Here is a 26818-nt window from a genome sequence, read left to right as displayed (position 1 = left end):
CCCTGACGACCTGACGTCATGGAAGAAGGCATAGCATCCGACGGAGGAATCCAAGACTCTGGTATTCAGGCCGGCTAAGGGCTACCTGCAGACATATAATCAAATGTAATGACTGCAACAGTGAAACACGAAGAACATCCAGAACTAATGTCATACAATACTACCTACTGGATCACATCTCAGAATATCAGCTTCTTTTTTTCATTTACTCTCTCCATGGCCTAGTGTGACTAACTAGGTTAACAAAAGTGTTAGTTAAGTACATAAGTAAACAATTGTCAACAGTACCTTTACTGACAGCAGCATAACAGTCTGTAGTTTGAAAACAGGGACTTCCATCAGAAATGCATGAAGAATAACCCCTTTCAGTTAGACAAACTTTCATTTTTAAGTAAAAATGTAAGGTATGACATTACATTTACATTAATCAAATATGTATTTTCTGTGTGGTACTTGCTGATTTCACTGCTTTTCAAGTATCATTCATAGTGCAAGTCTTTTTCATGTAAACATTTATCCTTTTAAAGAACTGTCTTCGTTCAGTGTTTCTAGTTTATTGTTTTATGGAATTTCCCACATTTTGAGGAACTATTCGATTTCCTTGGTTTTATTCACCATTTTCCATGGGAAAACAAAAAAAGGACGTACAGGAAGTCTCTCACTTGAAGTGTCCATAGTTTGCTTTTCTACACCTGTTGGATAGTTACTTGTTGTCTCCCCATCTTCTGCTAACTTTGTTTCCTTTTCTCTTTGCCAGTTCACTTTGTGCTGGTTGAGGGTTTTAGGTTTCTAATCCAAGTGGACGGAAGACTAAGTAATGCAGGATGTGATCACTTGAAGTTTCATTTCTGTGGAAGGAAGAAGAGCATTTCTGTTAGTTCATGTTTGTGATGTGATGAAAGTCATTATTCACATAAACCCTTATATCTCCAACCTTTACATTGTTCCCTTCTGCCACCAAATAGAAAACGTTCCTCCTTTAGGTGGTATGTTTGCAGTTTAATCAATACAGGTCTTTGCTGTTTTCTGAGTCTCACATTAGGGATTACTCTGGGCTCTCTTTCTACTCTAACATCAGCATTAGAATCTCCAGTCTATATGCAGAGGTATCTTCTCAATGCCTTTACAATCCTTCCCTTTAATACTGTTGTAAAACTCAAGTCATCTCTGTGTACCCTATCCTCAAAATCAGCCAGTTTGTGATATTTGCTCATATTTTAAATGCTCCACCATTTTTTCTTCCATCTCTCTTTCACCAGATTGCATACTAGTTATTTCCTCTGATTGCCTATTTAAAACATCCTCGGTTTCCTGTAGCCTTTTTTATCTGTCTTTCTAACAGGGACCACTTATCTTGAAAATTTTAGTCTGGAACTGGTCAATCTTTCTCTCGAAGGTGACCAAAAACATTTTTCCCTTGAACTGCCATTACCATCTGCTTTACCATTCCGATTTCAGTCTTCTGAGTTTTCATAGTTGCTAATCCTTTTACTTGACACTTCTCATCTTTTTGATCTTCTGGATGTCAAAAACACTTTAGCTACCAATTTTTATTAACAAATTTACATGTTTGTAGGCATTTCTTGTTTTCAGCTTGTCTCAGCCAAGAGCTCCATTTTAAGCTGTTTACATTGCTGCCACCACCTGGAAATCCCAATCAGCAGTTTCCATTCTGTCATGCAGTATACATAGATATTTTCTTTTCAACAATTTTTATTTACAGTTCCTGGCTTCCCTTAAACCTGACTCCTCCACCCAAATATTCTGCATGTATTGTTCCACACAAATTCCATGTATTTCTCTGAAACTGTATCCCTTCCTTTCTTAAAGATCCCACCTTCAGTTCTTTCATCTCCTTTACAATATTCTATACTTCTGTTATAACGGTCAAAGATTAGGACTTCCATCGTCAAGTAATTGCTTTTTTGACAGTTGATAGCATTAAACTTAGTAAGGGTACACTGTGTCTAGGCAATTCAGATCCTATAACCCAGCTCAAAATAATCATTTCTTCGTTACAACCATTTGTTTCCCTAACACTGTCAAAGTACTCTGTAAGGAATTTTAAAAAAATCTGCCAGCTCTCTACATTCACAAAAATATGTTCCAAATTATCTCTTTCTTCCCAATGCATCTCTAGCATTTGCCATCTACCTGAAGAAAAACCTTCTGAACTCTGCTTGGAGTTATAAAAATATTTGTGCAAATACTTCTGTGCAAAAATTCTAAACCTTCAAGACTTTGCTGCATATTTGGGAGCTTAACAGACTTTTTCCCATTGCTCTTTTGCAAACTGCCTTTCTACTCTGTTTTCCCAATATTTTATATGCCCTACTAATTATCCCTTTAAACTTAACTTCTGTTCTAAACTCAGTTAATTCTACAAGAGCTGGTCTTATCAATTCCCTATTCTTTTTTTTTTTTTTTTTGCTTACACCGTTACCAACCCCCTGTTAGAGCAGGGAATCTAAAATCTGCAGTCTGAGCTCCTGCTTAGACTTATCCCACTCTTGACAGCTTTCCCTCCAGAGTTATTTCTTGCCCAATATCTTGGCATGGTTTGAACTCAATGTCTCCTCAGTGCAGCGCATCTTCAGCAATATTGCCCGATATCACTAGTGCCACATCTACATAGATCTTGTTGAACAAGTTCAACTACATATATTCCAGAGATTACAGACTGATGAGCAGATACTCTGTTCTATAATTCCTGCAGTTTCGGTGGTCCTAATTTTCATTATACAGTAGAAGAGAGACTGCTGCTTTCTAATCTTATGGGATTACCTATTGTCTATTTGTTCTGAACAACTAAACAGCTCACTGAAAACATCTCCTAGACCTTGCATCTCATTAAAGATGACAATATTCATTACAGGACAAACATTACTGCTTTCTTTCCTTTCCTAGTTCTATCTCAGTAGTGTGCTTTATAGTTCCCTCTGGGTTTGTAATACTTCTAAAATCTGCTGTAAAGTAACATGTTCATAGGTTCATAGATTAGTACTAAGCTAACTGCCCTTGCGAGCCATTTTAAGCTTAGCCAATTATCCCCTGTGAGACTCAAACCCTGCACCTTGTGTTTGTAAGGCAAACACCTTAACCATTACGCCACCCTCTCTCCCTAGTAAATCATTACACTGTTTTTGTCTGGTGATCGGTTTCCTTCATGGTTCCTTCATTTTTATACATGCCGCACACCGATTCTGCTCTTTGTGTAGTACTAAAACTCCTTCTTACACCTCTACTTTAAGCCTTCTGCTAGTCTCTTCTGCTCAAACCAAATAAAACCTCAACTGTCTACACACATCCACACAGTGTAGCAAATATTCTTCATTTTAGTATTTCAGATAAAAAAAATGTGATTAATGAACTGGTTTAGATCCAATTCTGTGGCTTCTTATTTTAGTATAACGTTCAGGCACTTTCGCAACAGTATTCTATCTTTATAGGAGATATGGTGATTCTACACATTGGGCCTGGAGTCCTAATGCCCATAAGGAAGAGTATTCAATTTCATCCTAGAAACCAGCTCAAAAGGAAGAATGGTTAGTTTCTTGAATACAAACTACACATCCCAAAGGACTATGAATTTTTAGAATGCAGATCTAATTAAGAAGGTACTCCTGAGGAACGCTTTCAAACTTTCAATGAAGAACTTTATACGAAGAGCTTTATAAGAAGAACTCTGAAATACTGATTAAAGTCTAAGACAGCAGACAGTAAACCATAACAGAAGAATAACTAAGGCCTGTATAAAAAGTCAGAGTGAATCGGTGACTGCTAGAACTGGAGCACTAAAAGAAACAATCTCTTTAGAGGCAGTCCAAAAAAAAAAAATTTACTCTATATTTTTCTAGAAACAGGCCACTGTAAAGAAGTGAGCATGCCATCAATAGAAGTGGAGAAATCATGTGGTTAATCTTTGTGTATTGCAAGCATGCAGGTCACGATGAGACTTACTGAATAGGTAAGGTTCCTTAAGGGTCTCGGTCAGACAAGCTTCATTACAAGAATAAACTAAAATGAGAGTAACCAAATTTATTAAAGCAGAGCAAAGCTATAACAATGACTTGTTCTGTTGACTTGTTGCAAAAATATGGGAATCAAGGAAAATAGGGTAAACATTTAGAGGAGACCTGGAGGCGATTCCAGGACTACAGCATCTATTCGCCATTGCTGTGGAGTAGAAAATCAAGAATAATAGTCAAACTGCTTGGTAGTTGCTGCGGATGCAAACAGGTCACAGTAAGGCTTTCCCCATCCATCCACAACTCCTTGGTGCAACTTCAACACCGACAATCATCTACGGCCAAGTTTCACACCACTAGCTGGCTCTCCCCATGGACAGAAAACTTTCCATGCCACTTACTAGCTGAGAACTCCCACCCCCCCCCCACTGTTAATATACCACACTACATCCATATTGTTGGGAGTTTTGGACTGCTGCACAGTGAGAACTGCCTAATCTTCAGAAAAGGGTATGCAAACTGGACCCCTAGATTTGACCACACACCTTGGACATTTTTCCCTTGGCAATGCTCCCCACCCTACAGCTAAGGCATCCCTGGAAACTGTCACCACAGGATGTGAAGGTGAAATGGGATGCCCAGAGTGAAGATGGAGGTAAACCACCACTTAAGCTGCCTTTCACAGGCTTCATAGATCCTAATTTAGTGTGACATCATATCAAAGCACCAAAACCACTGCATCTTTAGGCATCATACAAGAATTCTCATGCAACACCATTTAAATAGAACGAGATAAACTGTGGCTGCCAACAGGACTACAGTCTTAAGAAATGAGTTACCATATGCTGAAAAAAAATAATCCTTTCCAAGGAGAAGCTTTCAAAGTAATGTGCCCACCAACTGACCTACTGATTTATTATGGCAGGGTTCTGTGACATATACAAAATAAAAGAAAATACAAGGTGAATGGGCATGTGGTCATTTACGTCTTGCCAGTACCCCCTTAGATCTTACCTCCTTTTTCAAACAGAAAAGACCAGTCATATCAGGTATACATGAGACTTTGCTGTGTTCATCAAAATTCTCAAGGAGTGGAAAAGTCTGAGAACAGAATCCTGGGTAAAAATACGGTTGCTTAGGATCTGCAAAGCCAGAAAAGTCAGTCGTCCAGGTATGAAACATTAGGACACGCTGTAGCCTCTAGTTTTACTGCAAACAACTGCCATACACATCATAAACACTCTTTGGGCTGAGATGGGTCAGGCGGAAAGAGCCAAGAACTGCCCCTACGCTGAAACATAGAAACTTCCTTGATTCTTTGGCAAGCTTGATATTAAGGCTGGCACCCTCGAAGTCCAAAATGCACACCCAATCTCCTCTTGACAAACAGGAAAGAGATGAGTGCAGCATTACCATCACAAACTCTTCCTTGAAAAATTCAATGAGACACTCAAGATCTTGGACTGGTCTGAGGTCACTGGCCTTTTTGGAACTAAAAAGAATCTGGCATAGTACCAGACCCTCCCTGGTTTGGGGGGACCTCACGAGTGCTTCTTTTTTTGTAGGAGGTTTAAGACCCCTAACATTGTCTCCATCTTCTGATAGGGTGAGACATTTGGAAGGGGAAGAGTAGCTTGGATGAGAAGTGAAATGGGAATTTGTAGACTCTGGATATTATAATCTGAATCCAGCCACTTTGTGTATTGACCATCCACAATTACAAATGTAGGAACAAACACCAGACTACCGCAGAATGGGACATGATTTTGTTGCTACAGTCTCCTGGAACGTGGCCTGCAATACTCCTGCTTGGACTCAGATTTCTTGCTTCTAGGTCGGCATCCATTCTGAAAGCTAACACCACACCTGCAATAATTCTCCCCAGACTGCTGAAACCTCTGCTGCTGTTAGCTGTTCCTACACCCCAACCAATGTGGTTCTTGTGTTCTCAAAAAAGTGCAGTGAGGCATCTCAAACTTGACATATATAGCTGTGACAGCCTTACCTTATAAGTTCATACATTCTTACTAAGTTAATAATCTATGAGGATCTTAGAAAGCATAGCATTACATTCCTATGGTGGTGTTTAGCCCTTACAGTTTGCATGCAAATAACCCAGAGATAGGCTGGACAAGGATATGTTGGGACATTTACATGTTTCGCCTGTTCATGATGGACTACGGTGCTAAACAGAGGTGGAGGTGGGGTGGAGGGTGAATGTGCAGTTATCCATCCATTTGTCCAAATTACATATGAACAGAGTAACACAAGTACTTTGCTTTATGGGGAGAAGACTGTTCCCTAGAAGCAGTATTCTCTGTCATACAAACCTATCCCTCCAACGTGCTATATTTATTTTGCAAAAGGTATTGAGATGCCTTGAGCATGTGTTTATGATACCACTGGACTTGAGAATGTGTAATATATCTGACAGAATATCTGTTGATACTCTATAAGCAAGGTAGAGGACATCTCTCAATAGCCTGTATTATGCTGAGAAGAGGGACACTGCTTTGAGACAGTCTGCACAGTTTTTAAAATTTAAACTAAGAAAGTGCCGTGGTTGTTTCAGTTGTGACAAGTGTTTGGACAGGTGCATACTAAAAGGGCATTATTCTCAATGGTCAGCCTAGTAAATGCTGAGTACAGTGGAACAACTACATCCCTGGATCTAGATGAAATACCTTTAGCTATGATTTGTGCAATAAAACAAGGCTTCCCTACAACAGCAGATATATGGTGATCAAAGGACAGGTCATTGTCGATCTCTCTCATTTTTCTCCAGCTTGTCCTTAACCTGAAGGCCAAACAGACCAGTACCATTAAATGGGCCATTACAGAAAGATGCCTTAAAATTCTCAATGAAATCCATAACCAGTTACAATGCATAATATGGCCCACCCTGGCTCCTTCCACTCTAACAGCACCTTGCCTTGCCTTAAGCATCAAGCTTATGATGAGGTTTCATGCTGGTAGACATTGTAGCTGCCTGAGTGGACAGCTTAGTCCTAAGCCCCTCATCAGACATTTCATCCACTATCACATGATGGAACCTTAGCATGTTAGGCAAGTAAATAACCTCCCTTAGAGAAAAGTTGGAGGATGTGCAAATTCACTCTCCCCCAGTGATTCAACAGTCTAGATTCCTTCTCTGGAAGATGGTTCACTCAGGTTGGGGGGGGGGGTCTGTAGGAGGTCTCCTCTTGAGCCAGCTTCATATCCTTAGAAGGAGACTGTGCAGGACACCAGGGCCTTTCCACGCCTCTCTAGTAACAATAGCCATTGTGTTCATGGGGTGGGTTGGGGTGAGAAGATCACCCAAGAATGTATTCCTTTTTACCTCTCAATTTACTTTACTCCAATTTCTCAAATATTCTGAAACTTCTGTATGTACTGTAAATTAATACATTGCATTTACTATTGTAGCAGAAGCATTACTCTACCATTGTACTGTTTTACTGTCACTTATGTGTTATTGTACTCTTGTCTATTTTGTACATATGGTCAGTTGTTGACCTCAGGCTGAGACTGATATTGGTCAGTGGTCAACCTTGGTATACAAACTCAAATAAATACATAAATTAATTTGAGAAGAGCAACCAAAAGACCTCCCTACAGGATCTTCTCTGGAGATGAAGGTGGGAGCACTGACCATGCCTCTTATCCTGCATCAACTAAAGCAACTCCCTTATCCCCATTACTGGTGCCTGCCACTAGGAATCCAGTGGATCTACTTTCTTTTATAAACCTTTTCCTTCCTTCCATTCCTTGGAGGAGAGAATTTTGAGCAGGAAAAAAAAGTGGACTTGAACTCAAATACTCGAGTATGATCCTGACATTAGCCATCTGGTCCTCTACCCTAATGATCAGAGCTTGGAGGGAGGCTCAGAAACAGGTCCAAGACAGTCCTTGATGTAATATGGTACAGCTGTAGGTGCTAGGGGGAGCATGAGCAGTGAAAGTTGCAATTTCGGTATTAGTGTCAATACTGACATCTTGTCTGGTGTGGGGGATGTGGTCTTTGAAGGATCAGGATCAATTTGGTCACTACTGGTGCCAAGAAACTCAGCAAAGCTGGCATAGAGGAATCTGCAGACTCCTAACATTGAAAAGTTCCTGGGCACAAACACCAGAGCTTTCATAGATGATTGCTTTTAGAATGAAAACTGGACCTAAAGATACTAACCAAAGGCCACTGGCACCACCAACGAGGTTTTCAGTTGATTCTGACCCTGCACTTCCAGGAGACATTTGGCACCAAATGATACAAAGTTGAACTCACTGATCCCAATGGTGTCATCGGTAAAGGAAAAAAAAGCATCCATTGTAGCATAGATTGGTGCCACTGCTGGAGTCAAGGAGGAGGCAAAAGCAAAGGCCAGTAATGAAGAACTACCCTGTATGCCATGGAACCCGAAGAAGACATAATGAGAACTATCATCACATGAGAATGAAGCATTACCTTTGAAAGTTTTGTGTAATCAATCTATGGCCATATAATGACACGAGGAAACAGACTGAAAGGACACAACAGACAACAGTCTAGAGGTCACCTGCCTAGGTTGCTCAACTTCTGAGACACTATACTTTTCAACTAGTCAAAGAGGATCGTTTTCCACCACACTGACCATCTGTCCAGACCCTCCTGAATCTCTAAGACTCTCCTTCCTTCAGCTTTGACTTCCTGGAGAAATACAGGAAAGGTTTGATTGGAGAAGTCAGCTCATCTTAGCATCCCCTTTCCTATCTTGTCATTATCTTTGGGTTTAGCCCTTGGAACTTTGAGAGGGTGAAGGTTCAGGCTGCAGACTCTTATTTATGGTCATATTCGAAATAAGCTTGTTCTTTCTACTGGTTAAAATTCTGCTGTCACAAACTTTACAGATCTCACAAACAATGTTTAAATACTGTGGTTCTAGACATACCACATACAGCAAATCTATCCTCTGGGAATTTTGTGAAAAGAGAACTTAAATTTCTTAAAATCAGTGGAATTCTCCACATGAGCATAATGCTACAAACAAATGCAACAACCATGGAAAAAAGGAGCAGCAACATACACAAGCACACAATGACAAAAATACAAGAGAACGAGAAACGATAGGTGTTACAGTGTGGAAAAAAGTGCCTAGTGGGTGAGGGTAATGCATCCTTAAATTCAGAGAAATATGCTTAAAAAAAAGTTGGATCTGACCTGAAAGGCAATTACACAAACTACATAGCAGCAGCCAGCAAACCTGCAACTTCCAATCAGGACGGACAATATTCTGAGGCCATTTTACTTAGACAAACTCAACAACAGGCAAAGAGCTGGTGAACAGGCATGCATCAAATGAAGAACATAGGGGGGAAGAGATAGCCTGAGAAAGTTTTTACTCCTTACCAAGATGTTGGACCTGCTGTCCAATTCTTACTGGGTGACAAGGATGAACCAGCTCATGACAGAAAGCATTCACTCAAATTCGGGAGGGTAGCTGAAATCATAGTGGTTCACTGTCTATATACCTACTGTACACACCCTAGTTATTGTGGCCCATGGCTGAAATGGTTCGCAGAACAACCCACTTATCAACTTAAATAATAAACTAAAACAAAGTAAACAGAAGTTTTAAAGGAACTAAAAACATCTCTTGCCCATGTGATTATACTATCTTTCCAACAGATAATTCAAACCCTGTGGAGGAAAAACCACTTTGCAGGAAAGTTAACAGTTGGAAGATGTACCAGTTTTGCTTTCACAGAATGTGAGCAAACAAGGCAAAAAAACAAATCAATGAATTTTAATACTAAAAATGTAACCTAAATAAATAAGAAAAGTTGTCTATGACTTTAGAAACGTATACCTGAAGACAGTTAAGATTCGCCTAACAAAAACTAAATTACTTGAAAACAGATAATGAGAATTTTCTACAAGCAAACTTTCTGGCTTCACACAGAACAAAGTCAACCTGGGGGAAACACGTTTCTATTAGAAACTGACACATCAGCATCCATGACTTGTGGTGAAGGCTTTGCAAGGAGTGGTAAAGCACCTTTCTGTCATTATGCAGCAGAAAATATTCTCTGAAATTAGTTGGACTCTGGTAGAAGACAGAAACAGCAAGAAGCTATCAAAATTAGAGAAACTTATTTTTTCTTGCTTTCAGCAGGACTGTGAATGGAAGAAATTCCTGAAAGAGTTTGTTTTCCCATAACCTTAAAGGGGTACCCTTTGGTCACAACCAGAACTTTAGAACAAGACTCTCTTCATCATGCTCCACACAGATATTACATGGAGAAATACTTTACAGCAGGACATTACTCAAGACCCAGCTATATGGCACACTTCAACTGGTATGCTCAGTAGTAACTAACGTGTACACCAATCACTTTCAGTTGGTGCATCAGAGACACAGGCATTGCCCAAAAATGTATGACCATCTTGTACCACTGACTGGACTACATTCCAGCTTATGTGCCAGAAAACTACAGCACTACGTTCAGCTGTAAAATACTTTGGTTAGGCAGTATCCCAACATTTTCATAACAAGCCTTGATGCCATCTTTTAAAATTTCCTAAAAAGAGACACCAGTAGCAAGCATTTCATTGTATGGACAATCACAGCAGGTCAAAACGTCACCCAGACTCTTCAGCATGCCGGTCAGGTGAGAGCGATCAAAGGATCCACCTACAAGACACTGGTCTCATGTGGCCCCACAGACTCCTTAGATAATGCTGAAATTTCCAGTTATGCAGCCTGTCATTCTGTACCATCTGTCGTTAGTGACTAGTAGAGGTCAAAGGTCACTTATGTTGAGAAAGTAAATATAACCTCATTTACTGTAAACCAAAGGAAGTCCAAAATGTTCCTGTGACTGATCTTTCACCCGACCACAGATGCCACCTCAAAAGAAACAAACATGTAGATACCTTTCAATGTAACAGGTGCTGCCTCTGATGTACAGTACTTGGGGTTGCTGACAGACCAGAGGTAGAACCTCAGATTGGAAATGCTGCCCACTCCCCCGCCCCAAATGAAACCTTAAAAAACTCCTGTGACATGAATAGTAACACAGCAGCAAACATTTTTCTGGCCTGGTGTGATTATCCAGACCCTGCGAGGGAGGAGAGACACGATCAAAGGCTCCTCTACCCTGGAGATTTGCCACCAGACTCCTGCTGAAGCTCAAAAGTTCAAAATTGTCCCCCACTACCTTTTGGGCACAATGGATGAAGAAAATTTTCTACTACCTTTTTCTCTGACAACTTCTTCAGAGAAGGTCTTGACCTTCTCTAGACAAGAGACACTTGGAGAACTTCAGAATCAATTTGAGATTTGCTCTGGATCAGAATTCTTATTTGTACCATACATTCCAGCACCCATTTCAACTACAAGCCAAAGGAAATGTTTTTTTCTAGCTGTTTAAGTGTCTTGCAATTCTGAATCCCCCCCCCCCCCCCCCAAACAATATGGCATTGTTTTCTGGCCCTTTCCTTCAAACATAAAGGAAAGTTCTTGGAATGGTCACTTATTCAAATGAAACAACAACAGAGAGGTTCATTGGTTCATAGATTAGGTTCATAGACTAATAGTACTATAGTACTAATCTATGAACCTAAACATAAAGGTAAGTTATTGGAATGGTCACTTATTCAAATGAAACAAGAACAGAGAGGTAATTAGTCCTTTACTAGAATAGTGTTTCTCTGGACTTCCGATTATGCTGGGGAAAGTATAGATGTGTACCTACCATAAATGTAGATGTTCGAGTGTATTCACTGTTGCAGTCATTACAATTGGGTTATCCTGCTGGCAGGCTACATGCAGCTGGCCCGAGTTTCAAAGTCTAGGTCCGGCGTCAGTTGCTGTCGCCTCCTCCCTGACGTCAGTGCGCCAGGGGTATAAAAAATGCAGCAGACGCCATTTTCTTCAGTTTTTCTTGCCCCAGATGTCAGGTGCCCCAAAAATGGTAGGCTCACTAATGCCTAAAAGCATGCATAACCAAAAAACAACTTTTCCTTCATCAACAAGCAAATACACCACATAAGTTGTATAGAATAGAGAAGTACAGGTAAGTCCCAGCAAGGAAAAAGGGGGGATGGAGGGTAACCTGGACTGCAACAGTGAATACACTCGAACATCTACATTTATGGTAGGTACACAACTGTACTATGTTCATCGTTTTTCACTGTTGCAGTCATTACAATTGGGTTGAATCCCAAAGCTATGGTTGGGAGGCTGGTGCTAAATAGGATTAGGAGAGGCTATCAGGCCCTGCAGAACTGCAGTGGCAAAGCCTGCCCTGGATTTAGAATAGTGAGGTAAGTGATAGTGCTTTGTAAAAGTATGCACTGAACTCCAGGTTGCAGCCTCTAAGATGTCTTTGGTTGGTACTCCTCTGAGGAAGGCTGCTGAAGTGGCTGCTGCTCTGGTGGAAAGTGGCCTAATGCCCTTAGGCACTGATTTGCCATGCTGTGAATAGCAGAAACAAATGCAGTGGCTTATCCACTTTGAAATAGTCTGCTTTGAGATGGGCTTTCCTTGTGATCCTGCAGCATATGCTACTAGAAGTTGTTCAGTCTTTCTGAAAGCTTTGGTTCTTTCCAAGTAGAAGTGTAGCTGTCTGTGAATGTCCAAAGAATGCAAAAGTCTCTCACCCTTATTCTGTGGGTTTGGGTAAAAGGTAGGCAAGTGAATTGTTTGATTAAGGGCCACACTGGTCACTACCTTAGGCATAAATGTAGGGTTTGTCCTCAGAAAAACCCTGTCAGGATGGAAAATGATAAAAGGTTCCACAGCCATGAGTGCCTGTAACTCAGACTCGTCTTGCAGAGGTTATTGCTAGGAGCAGAGCTGTTTTCCAGGATAAGAATTTTATATCAGCTGCAGAGGCTGGCTCAAAGGGAGGAAGTGTAAGTTTTTCCAAGACATAGTTGAGGTCCCATGCAGGTATTGGTGCTCTCCTAGGGGGTCTTATGTTTTTGGCCCCTCTGAGGTACTGCCTTATTAATGGATGAGAAAAATAGGTGGCTCTGTTTTGTAATGAGCTGAAATGGCAGTGGCATGAATTTTAATGGATGAAAAGGAAAGGCCTTTATCCAGCATCTCAGTTAAGTATTGCAAAATCTGAGGAATATTTGGAAAAAATCATGTCAATACCTTGTGCCTGGTTCCAAGCACAGAATCTCTTCCATTTTTCTGCATAAGATTTTCTGGTGCTAGGCCTCCTGGCCTCCAAAATAACATCCATAACTGCTTTAGAAAGGGGTGTGTCTCGAATGGCTACATTATCCGCCATGCTGCCAGATTTAGGGTCCTGAGTTGGCTGTGCAGTATCTGTCTTGTTGAATCAATAAGTGAGGAATTTGAGGTAGTGTCCAAGCTGGGCATTGGGACAAGCTCTTTAGGATTAGGTACCAGTGCTGGCGGGGCCAGTCTGGAGCAATCAGAATCATTTTTGTCTTCTCTTGTCTGACCTTGAGCAGTACCTTGGGGAGGAGAGGCACAGGAGAACAGGCATATACTGTTAGGTTTTTCCAGCTGAAAGATAGAGCATCCACTTTCCATGTTTGCTTATGATAAGTCCTTGTGCAGAATCTTTGTAGTTAGCAATTGTGAGGAGAGACAAATAGGTCTATGTCGGGGCATCCCCAGTTCCTTGTTATCATGCTGAAGACTTGTGGATCCAATTTCCACTCATGGGGATCCATTAGGTTTCTGCTTTGTTCATCTGCCAGGGTATTTATCCTTCCTGGCAGGAATTGTGCATGCAGACGTACTTGGTAAGTCAATGCTGTGTCCCACAAGTTCATGGCTAGTCTGCAGAGGGGGTAGGAATGTGTACCCACTTGCTTGTTTATGTACCACATGACTGTGGTATTGTCCGTCTTTATCAGTAGTTGTCCTGGATGAAGTAGATCCTTGAAGGCTGTCAGGGCATTTTGAACTGGTAACATCTCTTTTTGATTGATATGTAGATGCATTTGACTTGCGGACCATGTGCCCTGAATACATCTTCCTGCCATATGTGCCCCCCAGGCATAATCTGATGCATCTGTTGTCAATGTCTGCCTGGCTGTGGGTAAGGTGAATGGCTGTCCCGTCTTGTGGTGACAGGCTTTTGCCCACCATCGAAACTCCTGTTGCAGGCAGGGAATGAGGGTAATTATTGTTTCCAGGCTGTGGCAATGTTGAGTCCAAACACTTTTTAGATTCCACTGAAGTTTCCTCATATGCAGTCTTGCATATGGAATTAGCAGAATGCAGGATGCCATGAAGCCCAAAGCCTGCAGAATTTTTCGTGCAGATAACTGGGTCTTTGTTGCCAACATATTGAAATAAGTAGTCAGTTGTCTGTGTTTGTCTGGCGTGAGATAAGCCATCTGGGCATTTGTATTTAAGCTTGCACCCAGGAATATTATCTCTTGAGAGGGTACAAGTTTTGATTTATTTTCGTTTTTTGTGTACCCTAGGCCTGCTAGTAATGTTTTTACAAATGCCAGATGCTGTAGTAGAGTGTCCTTGTCCTCTGCTTGAATAAGGCAGACGTCCAAGTAAGGATATATTTGAATTCCTCTTCTTTAAAAAGCAATTACTGGTGCCAGGCACTTTGTGAAGACCCTGGGCGCAGTAGATAAGCCAAAGCGCAGTGCAGAGAATTGGTAATGCATTGAGCCAGCTATAAATCTGAGGTATCTTCTGCATGATTGTCTGATTGGGACATGCAGGTCTAAAGTCACAAGCCAAGCCTTCTTGCCCAGCATGGGCAGAAGCTGCTGCAGAGTTAGCATCTTGAATTTTGGAATGTCCAGGAATGTGTTCAAGATAGACAGGTCCAGTATTGGTCTCCAGGTTTTGTCCTTTCTGGGCACCAAGAATAGCCTTCAGTAAAATCCTCGTCCCTGTTCTTGCTGTGGTACTTGCTGAATGGCCCTCATGTCCATGAGGGATGAAACTTGTTTTTGTGCCTCTGCCCATTGATTGCGTGGCAGGTCTGGCATACCGTTTGGCCTTGGCAGGGTGTGAAAATGGAACCTGTAGCCCTGGGATACAATATTTAAGACCCATTTGTCTTGAGTGACCATGTGCCAATTTTGAGCAAAAAGTGCTAGTTTTCCCCCCAAGGGAGCTGCCAGAAGATAAGTGCTTGATGCTGGCAGGGGAAAGTCATTGAGACTGCTTCCTGTATGGCTGTGATTTCTCTCCACTTTTGGAGGTTTAAGTACCCCATTGTTTAGGCCTGTATGAGCCTTGGGGCTGTGATCTGCCTCTGGGGTGTCTGTATCTACCTCTTTGTGGCCTGTCTGACACTGGAAAGGACCAATTCTTTGCAGGCCAGTTCCTGCTAAATCTGGGAGGCTGTACCTGTAAGAAATCCTTGACTGTTTGCATAGATTTAGCTTTGTCCTCCATTTTCTTCAAAACCTCTTCTGCTTTAACACCAAACAAGGTATCATGTTGTAATGGAGCATGTAATAATTTTGCTTTAACATGATCGGTCAGATTCTGTTCTTTTAACCAAGCATGTCTCCTAATGACAGAACCTGTAACAGTGGCCCTGCAAGAGGCCTCTAGAGAATCAAAACCACATTGCAAAGTATGCTTTCCCACTTGTTCAGCAGAATGCAATAAATCCTGCATTTCTTTGTTTTCAGCACATTCTGAATTTGTCAACATTTTTTGTTTAAGCAGTGGCATTAGATATTGCTGATATTTAAGCATATAAATCTTTTTCCCCCATCTGTCCAGGGCCCTTGAATCCTTATCAGAGGGCATAGGTATAGGTTTTTTGCAGTGGACGCCTTGACCTCTTTGGGACCCTGAGAGAGAGTTTCTGGGTCTGCAGCAGGGTTTTTATAAAGAAATTTATGTGAATCCGGAACTCTGTAGTATCTGTCTGGCTTAACAGGAGCTGGTGGCAAAGAGTCAGGAGACAGTCAGGAGACAGTCTCTGAAAATACATCATCTACAATGTCTAAAACAGGAGGAATAGCAAGGGGCCTGTGCTGAGGTAATAAAAGGAAGTCTCTGAGCCTTTTCTTGGATTCTGAGTAATCTTGGCTTTCCAAGTGGAAATGCTCCCTCATAGTATGCAGGGTTTCCCCAAAAGAATAATCTTCAGGAGGAGAGGCTGAAGGAATAGATTCTTCAGCATCAGAATCCTCATGGGGGGAAGAGAATATTCCTGGTCAGAAGAGGAATCAGAGGAAATGGAAACCTGATCTGAAGATGCATCTCTTGCCTAGGCCTCTTATCAGGAGGGGATGGGAACCCCTGATCAAAATAATTAGGTCTTCGGCCATTTTAAGCATTTGTTTTTTAGGCATGGAGGCCTGTCCAGGAGAATGCTGTACTTGTTTCCTTGTCTTTAGAGCTGCATTAGTCTTTGCATTTGAAGCTGAAGTTGGTTTTACATATAACAACTGTGTAGGCCTGAAAACACCCTCAGAAGCCGATGCCTGCTCAGCGGCTCTGGACACATCTGAGGGAATAGTTTCCGAGTGTCCAATACCTTGAGTTTCCAGCAGCCTAGTCGGCTCCATATGGGAGTCAGAAGCGGCCTGTGGCTCTGAGGTAGCGGGCATCAGGGGCTGCGAAAGTGCCTCACTGAGAACCGGCGAAAGGCCTAACATAAGTCTCGTCGTCAGTTTTGGACCTCGGGTGCCTGTCCTTTTCTTTGTGCTTTTTATAAACTCCGGTAGTCAGTTGCTCCAACGGCATTATATAGTTAAATATTCTGCCAAAATAATGAAATGCAAAATCGTACAGACGCTTAATAGTGCGTTGGTTAAATCTAGCACAAAACCGAGAACTAGCAATGTCGTGGTCAGGGCCTAGGCAAGGAATACAATAAGAATGAAAATCCTTATGAGGTATTTGCTTCCCACAAGAAATACAATTATTAACTTTTTCTGACATCGATCTGGAGCAAGAAAAAAGTTTCCCCAATGGTGTACTTAGCTTTAATGAAGACTTCAGATCTGAAATTCGAATTTGAAAATCTCAGGAGTCGGCCGACCGGCACTTGCAAACTGCTTTTGCTTCGGGCACCGTGCAGCAAGAAAGACAAAAGAAAATGGCGTTGACTGCATCTTTTATACCCCTGGTGCACTGAAGTCAGGGAGGAGGTGACAGCAAACGATGCCGGACCTAGACTTTGGAACTCAGGCCGACTGCGAGTAGCCTGCCAGCAGGATAACCCAATTGTAATGACTGCAACAGTGAAAGACAAACATCCAATAGTACTCTTGGCTAGTGCCCTCCCTTGGAACATAAAGCAAATAAACTCCACAGAAATTGGTACTCGGTCTAAATAAGCATCTCTAGACTAAAGTGCACACTTCTGGCAGTTCTTGGATGTCTTCTTTGATAAAATATCATTACATAAATAAATCATTACTACATAAAACCAGCTTGCTAGCCAGTCACACGTGGAATGGAAGCACTGACAACTGAAAGCATGAGAGAAAAAAACTATCTGGATAAAGCCCAATACTTACTATCCCACCCATGTCTGACACAAATTTTGGATAAACTGGACAACATTGAGTCCTAGTTAGATGACTATCTAAAGCAAACAGAGTAGAGAGTATGGGATACTGAGCAACACTGATCTCCCATTCAACAGTATTAAGTGTCCTGGCTAGAGATGCAAAGGAATATCACACATGTATAACAGACAGCCTAATATGTACAGAATACTTGAAATCCTGAATAACTGACAATAAACAGACTTCAAAATTACAATTCCAAAAAGCAATACATCCAGTGTGTAATACCTGGGTATAAGTTAGACTCTCAGAGGGATGTGGGAATGCAGAAAAGGGAAGGAATAGTTTTTGGACTACACTAATTGTTTAGGAAACTAGTAACTTAGATAACATCAAGATTTGAGCTGAGGTTCCCAGCACTGTGTCAAGTATTTGTCTTTTGGTTACGGCCGAGTGGCGTTCGAAAGACAAGCGTAGAATGGGCGTGCCTTTGTTGAAGGTTGGGCGTTGAGCTGGCACCTCGGCACCCATAAAAAATCTACTGCCAATCATTAGTGGACCAGAGTTCCACTGTGGCGACCCCTAACCGGGAAGAACCGAAAGAAGAACATTGTTAGCTCTGACATATACTAGTGCATTAACTAAAGCTGTCAAGGAACAGCTCTGCGGGTAAGTGAATTTGTTTCTGTTACTGCAATGGTTGTTTCTTGCTGCATGCGTTTGACTTTTTTTTATTTTTTTTGTAACTTTATGATAATGATTTTTTACAGAGGAATACTGGAATAAAATATAGGTACTCTGTGCTCTGGATGGGTTGGTCTGAAAAAATACTTGTTTTACAGGAACCTCCTCCACCACTACCAGCGGAGTAGTGACCATCCCCTCTATGGCCTAATCCTGAACAAACTTCTAGGCAAAAGTCCTACAATAAAAGGACATTATTCTACAATACACAACAGGGCTACAGGAATCTGATGATCACAGATGAGATAAATTAGACAAGATTTCCTTGGTCTTCAACTGAAGTTACTAGCTTCAGGATCAAAAGAACCTAAGCTGATGTAGGCAATCTCCTAACAATAATTACGCTTTGTAATGCTGACCTTTACATCAGGCCTGGATTTTAACCATAATACAACAAGCTACACTACAAAGACAATTTACAGACAATATTCACTGCTCTACAATGTAACTGGTTTGTTCACATCACACATCCTGTTTGTCTTTCGGCTTTTCCCGGTTAGGGGTCGCCACATTGGAACTCCGGTCCGCTAATGATTGGCAGTTGGTTTTTATGGTGTCGAGTTGCCAGCTCGACGCCCAATCCTCAACGAAGGCACACCCATTCAACGCATGTCTTTCAAATGCCCACTCGACCGCAGGGAGGACATGCAGACTCCACACAGAAGGCACTCCCAACCCAAGCCGAGATTTGAACGGGAGAACCTCTTGCTGTGAGGCAACAATGCTACCGCTGCACCACTGCGGAAGTGTTCACATCACAGCTTAAGATGTCCAAATAGTGAAGGTAGAAGCTTTGTGGAAAATCACAAAATGCAAGCACAAACATCAAAAGATTCAGTAAAGTATTATATTCAAGACATCAATGCCTATGGCTGAGCAGGGAGCAGAGTCAGTCACCTTTGACACTAGGAAGATATAAAGGCTGTGGGCTCTATCCAAACACCAAATGCTTGGATTCTTGCTTCAATAATGACACTGGAGGTTAGGATAAGGGAGTTGTTGAGATACCATTCATTGGAAGAGTCATTAAACACAGTGCCATTTTGTCTGAGTTTGTGGAAGTTCAGGTGGACATGGAAGATCCCATACAATTTATCAAAATGTGTAGGGAGGGTTTCTCCAGTATATTGTTCAAATTACCTCTAGTCATCATGAATGACACCTAGGTTCTCCCCTAAAAACCTAACATATCTAGTGGGATTAATAATCAACAAGAGTAAAATAAATAAAAATGAAAACAATTCATAACTCCCCATGTACAGAAGAATATGCTTGCTTCCTAAGAGATCATACAACTCAGTCTTTTTCCTCAGAGAAAACGTCTCAATCTAAACGTTCTTATAGTTTTTAGCTGCATCAAGCCATATGAAACACTACAGCATCCTTCTAACAGATGGCTCACAGAAACAATATCAGGAGTCATACAAATGGACTCCCTTTTAGCCTCCAAAATGCTACGTAAAGGAGGACAAGTCAAAAAAGATGGAGCACAGAATATAGAGCAGGTAATTCAAGGAAAGCTGTTTCAAACTCCTGGACAGATGACTCCTGTTAGACAACCTCAAAGAGCTCCACTCAGAATGCCAAGACATTAAAATCAAACAATTACAATTCATACTCTGTGAAGAAGCATCAACTATTTCTTCAACAGGACACTAATTATCACAACAGTTAAACATGATCTCTTCCAAGTCAACTGCTGGGTTTGTGAGAGCGGTTTTATTCTTCATCAATCTGTAACATTAAAATGAAACCTAACTTCATTAAAAAAATACTTGAACAAATGTCTGGCAATCAAGCTCAAAACTAGTAACTAGATTCTAACTAAGAATTAAATTTATTTTACTTTTAGAGGTGAAAGGAGAAGAATTCAAACTGTCTGTAAAAATTAAGTCATTCAAAAGAAAGCAAATGCTGAGTTCGCAGACTGCAATTTTCTCCCAGTGAAGCTGAAAAGAAGGATTTAGTGGGGGATCTAGGTGGGAATCTTTTATTTCCATTTTTAATCCCTTTACTTTAGGCTGCACTATCACTGTTTAAAAACACTTAAATCACACACAACTTACAGGAAGTTCAGACAGAAATATCCGTTGTCATGGTTAAAGTTCTTAAACAACCACACTCTCACACAAATGATGTTGGCAAGCAGCTTCTACCAAGAATTCCTTCCTGAAAGTTAGGTGCAAAATCCTGTCAGACCTGTTTTTAATCCATAAGGAACACATTAAGTACAAGTATATTTTATTACATAGAGTATCAATCCATCCATCTGTCCATTATCTATATATATATGCAAGTGTGTGTAATGAACAACCCCATCCAATCATCAAATGCCAGTTATCTCGCAAATGATCACCAAATTATGTTTGACAACCCCCTTATCCGCCCATGTTAAATGGCAAGACTAGGTAATAGTGGGATAGAAGGTATCTGTTCTTCTCCCACCACCCCTACTGAGTTCAACAATGTAGTGTTTGATCTTCACAGATTTACAGAAAACTGATGACTGAACTTCAGAATTCTAACATATAATTGTTTGTGTGTGTCCACCCCACATCAGGTTTTTTTTTTGTATGGTACCATTTTTAAGTTTCTAATACAATGTCAACCGTACCTCTCAACCTCTTAGTGCAAAAAGTCTGGACAAAGCCTGACATAATTGGGGATAAAGGCCCAAAAACAGGGACACATTCTAAATACTGCACATACAAACTTAGAAAGTTGCTAGAACAGGATTTGTATTAGCATACATTATCTGAAGGATATAAAGTCTAAAACTCAAATGCATGTAATTATTTAGTGACTTCAATCCTGAGATCATCATAGTGATTTGCCAGAAAAACACAAATTTTATAAGGAACAGACGAAAAAATATGAGGCAAAAATCTGGACATTCTGCGAAACTCTGGACAGTTGAGAGGTTATGATGTCAACTTAAAAAATACCCGTGAGGATCTGACAGCCTAACAAAGACAGAATGTAAAATTCAACTCGAGTGCTGCCTCTGACAATACTACTACAAAACATGACAATCGTATTCCTCAGAAACAGTTCTTGCATTTTAAAAATAATTTTTCTCATACACTGTTACAGGGCTCACAATACCATGTCATGCAACCAAATAAACACTGTGAGGTGCTCAAAGGGTACAAATGACATAACAAAAATAAAACAAGACTCGCAAAATGTTTTCAGAAAAAGTATGGAACAGCCAGAGATTGACTGTTCATATCCAGAACAGTTACAAGAATTTGCTAACCTCCTTCCTATAGGGGTGGCATAACCTCTTTTGAGGGACAGTGAGAGATAATCCAGGCAACTACCAACAGATCTAAATCAGAAAAATCAGTCACAGCTAGAGAACTGTTAACTCTATCCATTATTCCTTTAATGGACTACTAATCCTATCATTTAATAACTGCAAATAAAACAGATGGATCACACTAAGGGACCCAACAAGCATACGGCACAAAAGCACTGCTTTAAAAAAAAGGGAAGGACAGCATTGAGAAATGAATGTTACAGACAAATTCTGTAGAGCAATGTCTCGGATTAGCTGGTGATTATAAGTTACTTTTTATCTGTATTTTCCTGTTTATTATAATGAACCAAGTTTTAGCTGAAACTGTTAGCAGTGCTTCACTTACCTCTAATAAAAAGTCTGATGCATCATGAAGACACATAACCAGGGTACCCACTCGCACCATATTATTCATATATGAAAATGTTATTAATCCTATTGTAGCCAAGTGATGTACAAACATGATGAGAAAATCCTAAAAAGAGAAAAAAAAAAAACAGGCAAACTAATTCATGCCCATTAAAAGTTGCATATGTTCATTATCAGGCTATGTATTTTGCTGTACACATTGTCCAGGCTCAGAAACTCTGGTTTAACAAGATCACAGTACAACATATATAAATAATATCTTGTATCTTCTAAGCTGAGATATCAATCTGTCGTGGGAATGAAATGCATAAAGTACAGTTTTGTACCTACCATAAATGTAGATGTTCGAGTGTTCACACTGCTGCAGTCATCACACTTGAGTTATCTGCCATCAGGCGGTCCCGCAGTCAGCCCAAGTTCCAAAGTATTGGTCCGGCGTCGGTTGCTGTCGCTTCTTCCCTGACGTCAGTGCGACAGGGGTATAAAAAGAGGCAGCCAACGCCATTTTCTTCAGTTTTTCTTGCCCCAGATGTCAGGTGCCCCCAAATAGGAAGGCAATACATAATCCTAAGTAAATTACATAAGTAGAAAACAATAGCTACAGCTGTAAGCAAATACACCATATAGAAATACATCTTAGAGATTGTATAAACAGGGAGCTATAGATAAAACCCAGGTAAGAAGAGGGGAAGGTGGGAGGGTAACCTGGACTGCAGCAGTGTGAACACTCGAACATCTACATTTATGGTAGGTACAAAACTGTACTATGATCATCGTGTTACACTGCTGCAGTCATCACACTTGGGATGAATCCCAAAGCTAAGGCTGGGCGGTGGTACTAAACAGGGTTTGGAGAAGCTAGTAGGCCCTGCAAAACTGCAGTGGCAAAGCCAGCTCTGGTTTTGAGTATAGAGGTAAGTGGTAGTGTTTGGTGAAGGTGTGCACTGAACTCCAAGTTGCAGCTTCCAAAATATCCTTGGTTGGTTCCCCTCTGAGGAAGGCTGCTGATGTTGCTGTAGCCCTGGTGGAATGAGGCCTAATGTTACCAGGTACAGGTTTCCCATGGTGTGTGTAGCAGAAACGGATACAATGTCCTATCCATTTTGAAATGGTCTGTTTTGATATAGGCTTTCCTTGAGATCCTGCAGCATAGGATACAAAGAGCTGATCAGATTTTCCGAAAACCTTTGTTTTATCCAAGTAGAAACGTAACTGCCTGTGAATGTCCAAAGAGTGTAGGAGCCTTTCCCCTTTATTCTGGGGGGTTTGGATTAAAAGGTGGGTAAATGAATGGTTTGGTTTAGAGCCACACTGGATACTACCTTTGGCATAAAGGAAGGGTTAGTTCATAAAGAGACTCTGTCTTGATGAAAAAATGATGAAAGGCTCCACTGCCATTAGGGTCTGTAGCTCTGAGACTCTTTGTGCTGAAGTTATTGCTAGCAGCAGGGCAGTTTTCCATGATAAAAATTGTAAATCAGCTGGAATAGCTGGCTCGAAGGGCGGTAGTGTAAGTTTTTCCAAAACAAAGTTGAGGTCCCAAGTTGGTGTTGGTGCTCTTCAGGGTGGTCTTATGTTTTTAGCCCCTCTGAGGTACTGTCTTAATAATGGATGTGAAAAAATAGGAGGATCCGTGTTGTAATGAGCTGAAATAGCTGAAGCATGGATCTTTATAGATGAAAAGGAAAGGCTTTTGTGCAACATCTCTGTTAAATATTGCAGAATCTGAGGAATATTTGGGACAAGAGGATTTTGGCCTTTAGCCTGGTTCCAGGCGCAGAATCTTTTCCATTTGTCTGAGTAGGTTTTCCTGGTGCTGGGTCTCCTGGCCTCCAGAATGACATCCATAACAGCTGTAGAGAGAAGTGTTGACTGGTTGTTTAGATAATCTGCCATGCAGCCAGATTTAAAGTCTTGAGCTGGCTGTGTAGAATCTGATTGTTTTGCCGAGTCAGCAGGTGAGGAATTTGACGTAAAATCCATGGTGGGCCTTGAGCCATGTTCCTTAATATTGGATACCAGTGTTGGCGTGGCCAGTCTGGAGCAATGAGTATCATTTGTGGACTCTCTAATCTGGCTTTTAGCAGCATCTTTGCCAGAAGAGGCAGTGGAGGAAAGGCATACACTGTTAGTGTTTTCCAACTGAATGAGAGGGCGTCCACTTTCCAAGCTAGTGTGTGGTATGTCCTTGTGCAAAACTTTCGCAGCTGGTAGTTTGGGGGGGGGGAGGCAAATAGATCTATGTCTGGGCTCCCCCATTTTTGAGTTATCATTGTGAATACTTGTGGGTCTAGTTTCCACTCCTGAGGATCCATGATATTTCTGCTTAGTTTGTCTGCCAATGTATTTTTCTTTCCTGGCAGGAATTGTGCTTGTAGTTGAACTTGGTAGGTCAGTGCTGTGTTCCACAAGGTAATTGCTTGCCTGCACAGGGGGAAGGAATGTGCGCCCCCTTGTTTGTTTATGTACCACAGCACTGTGGTGTTGTCCGTCTTTATTAGGAGTTGTCCTGGATGTAGGAGGTCCTTGAAAGCTGTTAGGGCATTTTGTACAGCTAGCATCTCTTTTTGATTGATGTGGAGATGCATTTGATCTGCAGACCATTTGCCCTGAATACACTGTCCTGCCATGTGTGCTCCCCCAGGCATAATCCGATGCATCTGTTGTCATTGTTTGCCTGGCTGTGGGCAAGGTGAAAGGCTGACCCTTGTTGAGGTGACATGCCTGTGCCCACCATAGAAACTCCTGTTGAAGGCAGGGAATTAGTGGTATTACTGTTTCCAAGCTGTGGCTGTGTTGAGTACATACGCTTTTCAGGTACCATTGTAATTTCCTCATATGCAGTTTGACATATGGTATTAATAGTATGCAAGATGCCATGAATCCCAAAGACTGCAGAATTTTTTTTGCAGGGAGATGGGTCTTTGTTGCCATCATTTTGAAGTATTGAGTCAGTTATCCTTGCTTGTCTGGTGTGAGATAAGCCATCTGGGCCGCTGTATTTAAGCTGGCACCAAGGAATATTATGTTTTGTGAAGGCACTAGTTTTGACTTCTTTTCGTTTACTGTGTACCCTAGGCAACTTAGTAGGTTTTTTACAAACGCCAGATGTTTTAAAAGAAAGTTCTTGCTGTCTGCTTGAATAAGGCAGTCGTCCAGGTATGGATATATTTGGATTCCTCTTTGCCTGCAGTATGCAATTACTGGTGCCAGGCATTTTGTGAAGACCCTGGGCGCAGTAGATAAGCCAAAGGGCAGTACAGAGAATTGGTAATGAGTTGTACCTGCTATAAATCGGAGGCATCTTCTGCAATTTTGTCTGATAGGGACATGCAGGTATGCCTCCTTGAGGTCCAACGTTACTAGCCAAGCCTTCTTGCCCAGCTGGGAAGAAGTTGCTGTAGTGTGAGCATCTTGAATTTGGGTACTTCCAGGTATGTGTTTTGATTTGAAAGGTCCAGAATGGGTCTCCAGGCTTTGTCCTTTCGGGGAACCAGAAAGAGTCTTGAGTAAAATCCTTGTCCTTGCTCCTGTGTAGGAACCTGTTGAATGGCTCTCATGTCCATTCCATGAGTGCTGTAATTTGTCTTTGAGCCTCTGGCCGTTGATTTGATGACAGGTTTGGCATTCCTTTTAGCCTTGGTTAAGTGTGAAAGTGGAACCTGTATCCTTGAGTTATAATATTTAGGACCCATTTGTCTTTTGTGATGATGTGCCAATTGTCTGCAAAAAGTGCAAGTTTTCCTCCCAAGGGAGCTGCCAAGAGTGATTTGCTTGGCAGTCTGAGGGGTAAGTCATTGTGATGGTGGTCTGATAGTTTGAGACCTGTCTTCTCCTCCTTTCTGGGTTGTGGCACCCCATTGTCGTGGCCTGGAAGAGCCATGTGGCTGGCCTCTGCCCCTTGGGCGTCTGTATTTGCTCCTCTGAGGTCTGTCAGAAGTTGGAAAGGACCAGTTTTTGATTGGCCGATTTCTGCTGAAACGAGGGGGTTGGACCTGTAAAAAATCCTTGACCACCTGCATAGATTTTGCCTTATCCTCCATTTTCTTTAAAACCTCTTCTGCTTTCACACCAAATAAAACATCCTGCTGTAAGGGTGCATCCAATAACTTTGCTTTAACATGATCAGGTAATTTTGTTCTTTTAACCAAGCATGCCTACGAATGACAGACCCTGTTACAGCTGCTCTGCAAGAAGCTTCCAATGAATCAAATCCACATTGCAAAGTATGTTTTCCCACTTGTTCTGCCGCATGCAACAAATCTTGCATTTCCTTGTAATCAGGCTGCTCTGTATGTGTGCTCATTTTTTGTTTTAATTGAGACATCAAATATTGTTGATATTTCAGCACGTGAAACTGGCAATTTAAGGCCCTCATAGCTGCAGTAGCTTAGGTATATACTTTCTTTCCCCATCTGTCTAGTGCTCTAGAATCCCTTTCAGACGGTACAGGTTTTTTAGCAGTAGAGGCCTTAACCCCTTTGGGACACTGGGAAATGGTTTCTGGGTCAGCAACAGGGCTTTTATATAGGAATTTATGTGAGTCAGGGACTCTGTAGTATCTGCCTGGTTTCGGTGGTGCAGGAGGTAATGAATCTGGGTTAAGGCTAGATTCTGAATAAACATCATCCACAACGTCTAACACAGGTGGAATAGCAAGGGGTCTGTGCTGGGGTAGTAAGAGGAACTCTCGGAGCCTTTTCTTAGAATCAGAGTAATCCTGGCCTTCCCAGTGGAAATGTTCCCTCATGGTATGTAAAGTTTCCCCAAAAGAGAAGTCTTCTGGGGGAGATGCTGAAGGAATAGACTCTTCAGCATCAGAGTCTTCATAACGGGGAAAATAGTACTCCTGTTCCTCAGAAGAATCTGAGGTAATGGAAACCTGGTCAGAGGAAGCGTAGTCCTCTTCCTGTCTAGGCCTTTTGTCAGGTGGGGGATGGGAAACCCTGATTAGGGTAATTAAGT

At 41.4% G+C, this 26818-nt stretch overlaps 1 protein-coding gene across 1 annotated transcript in view; it reads right to left on the bottom strand.

The window, feature by feature from the left end:
• CERS5 (ceramide synthase 5) overlaps nt 1-26818 on the bottom strand; it is a 1159858-nt gene that overhangs the window by 487177 nt on the left and 645863 nt on the right. Inside the window, exon 7 of the mRNA XM_044083487.1 lies at nt 21831-21959. Coding sequence (XP_043939422.1) covers nt 21831-21959 — 129 coding nt within the window. The remainder of the gene's footprint in view (nt 1-21830; nt 21960-26818) is intronic.

This window comes from Protopterus annectens, chromosome 9.part0 (assembly GCF_019279795.1).
Source record: "Protopterus annectens isolate FY-2018-M chromosome 9.part0, PAN1.0, whole genome shotgun sequence".
Taxonomy (NCBI): domain Eukaryota; kingdom Metazoa; phylum Chordata; order Ceratodontiformes; family Protopteridae; genus Protopterus; species Protopterus annectens.
Note: the sequence above shows the minus strand (reverse complement) of the source record. Positions and strands in the feature narration are given on the sequence as shown.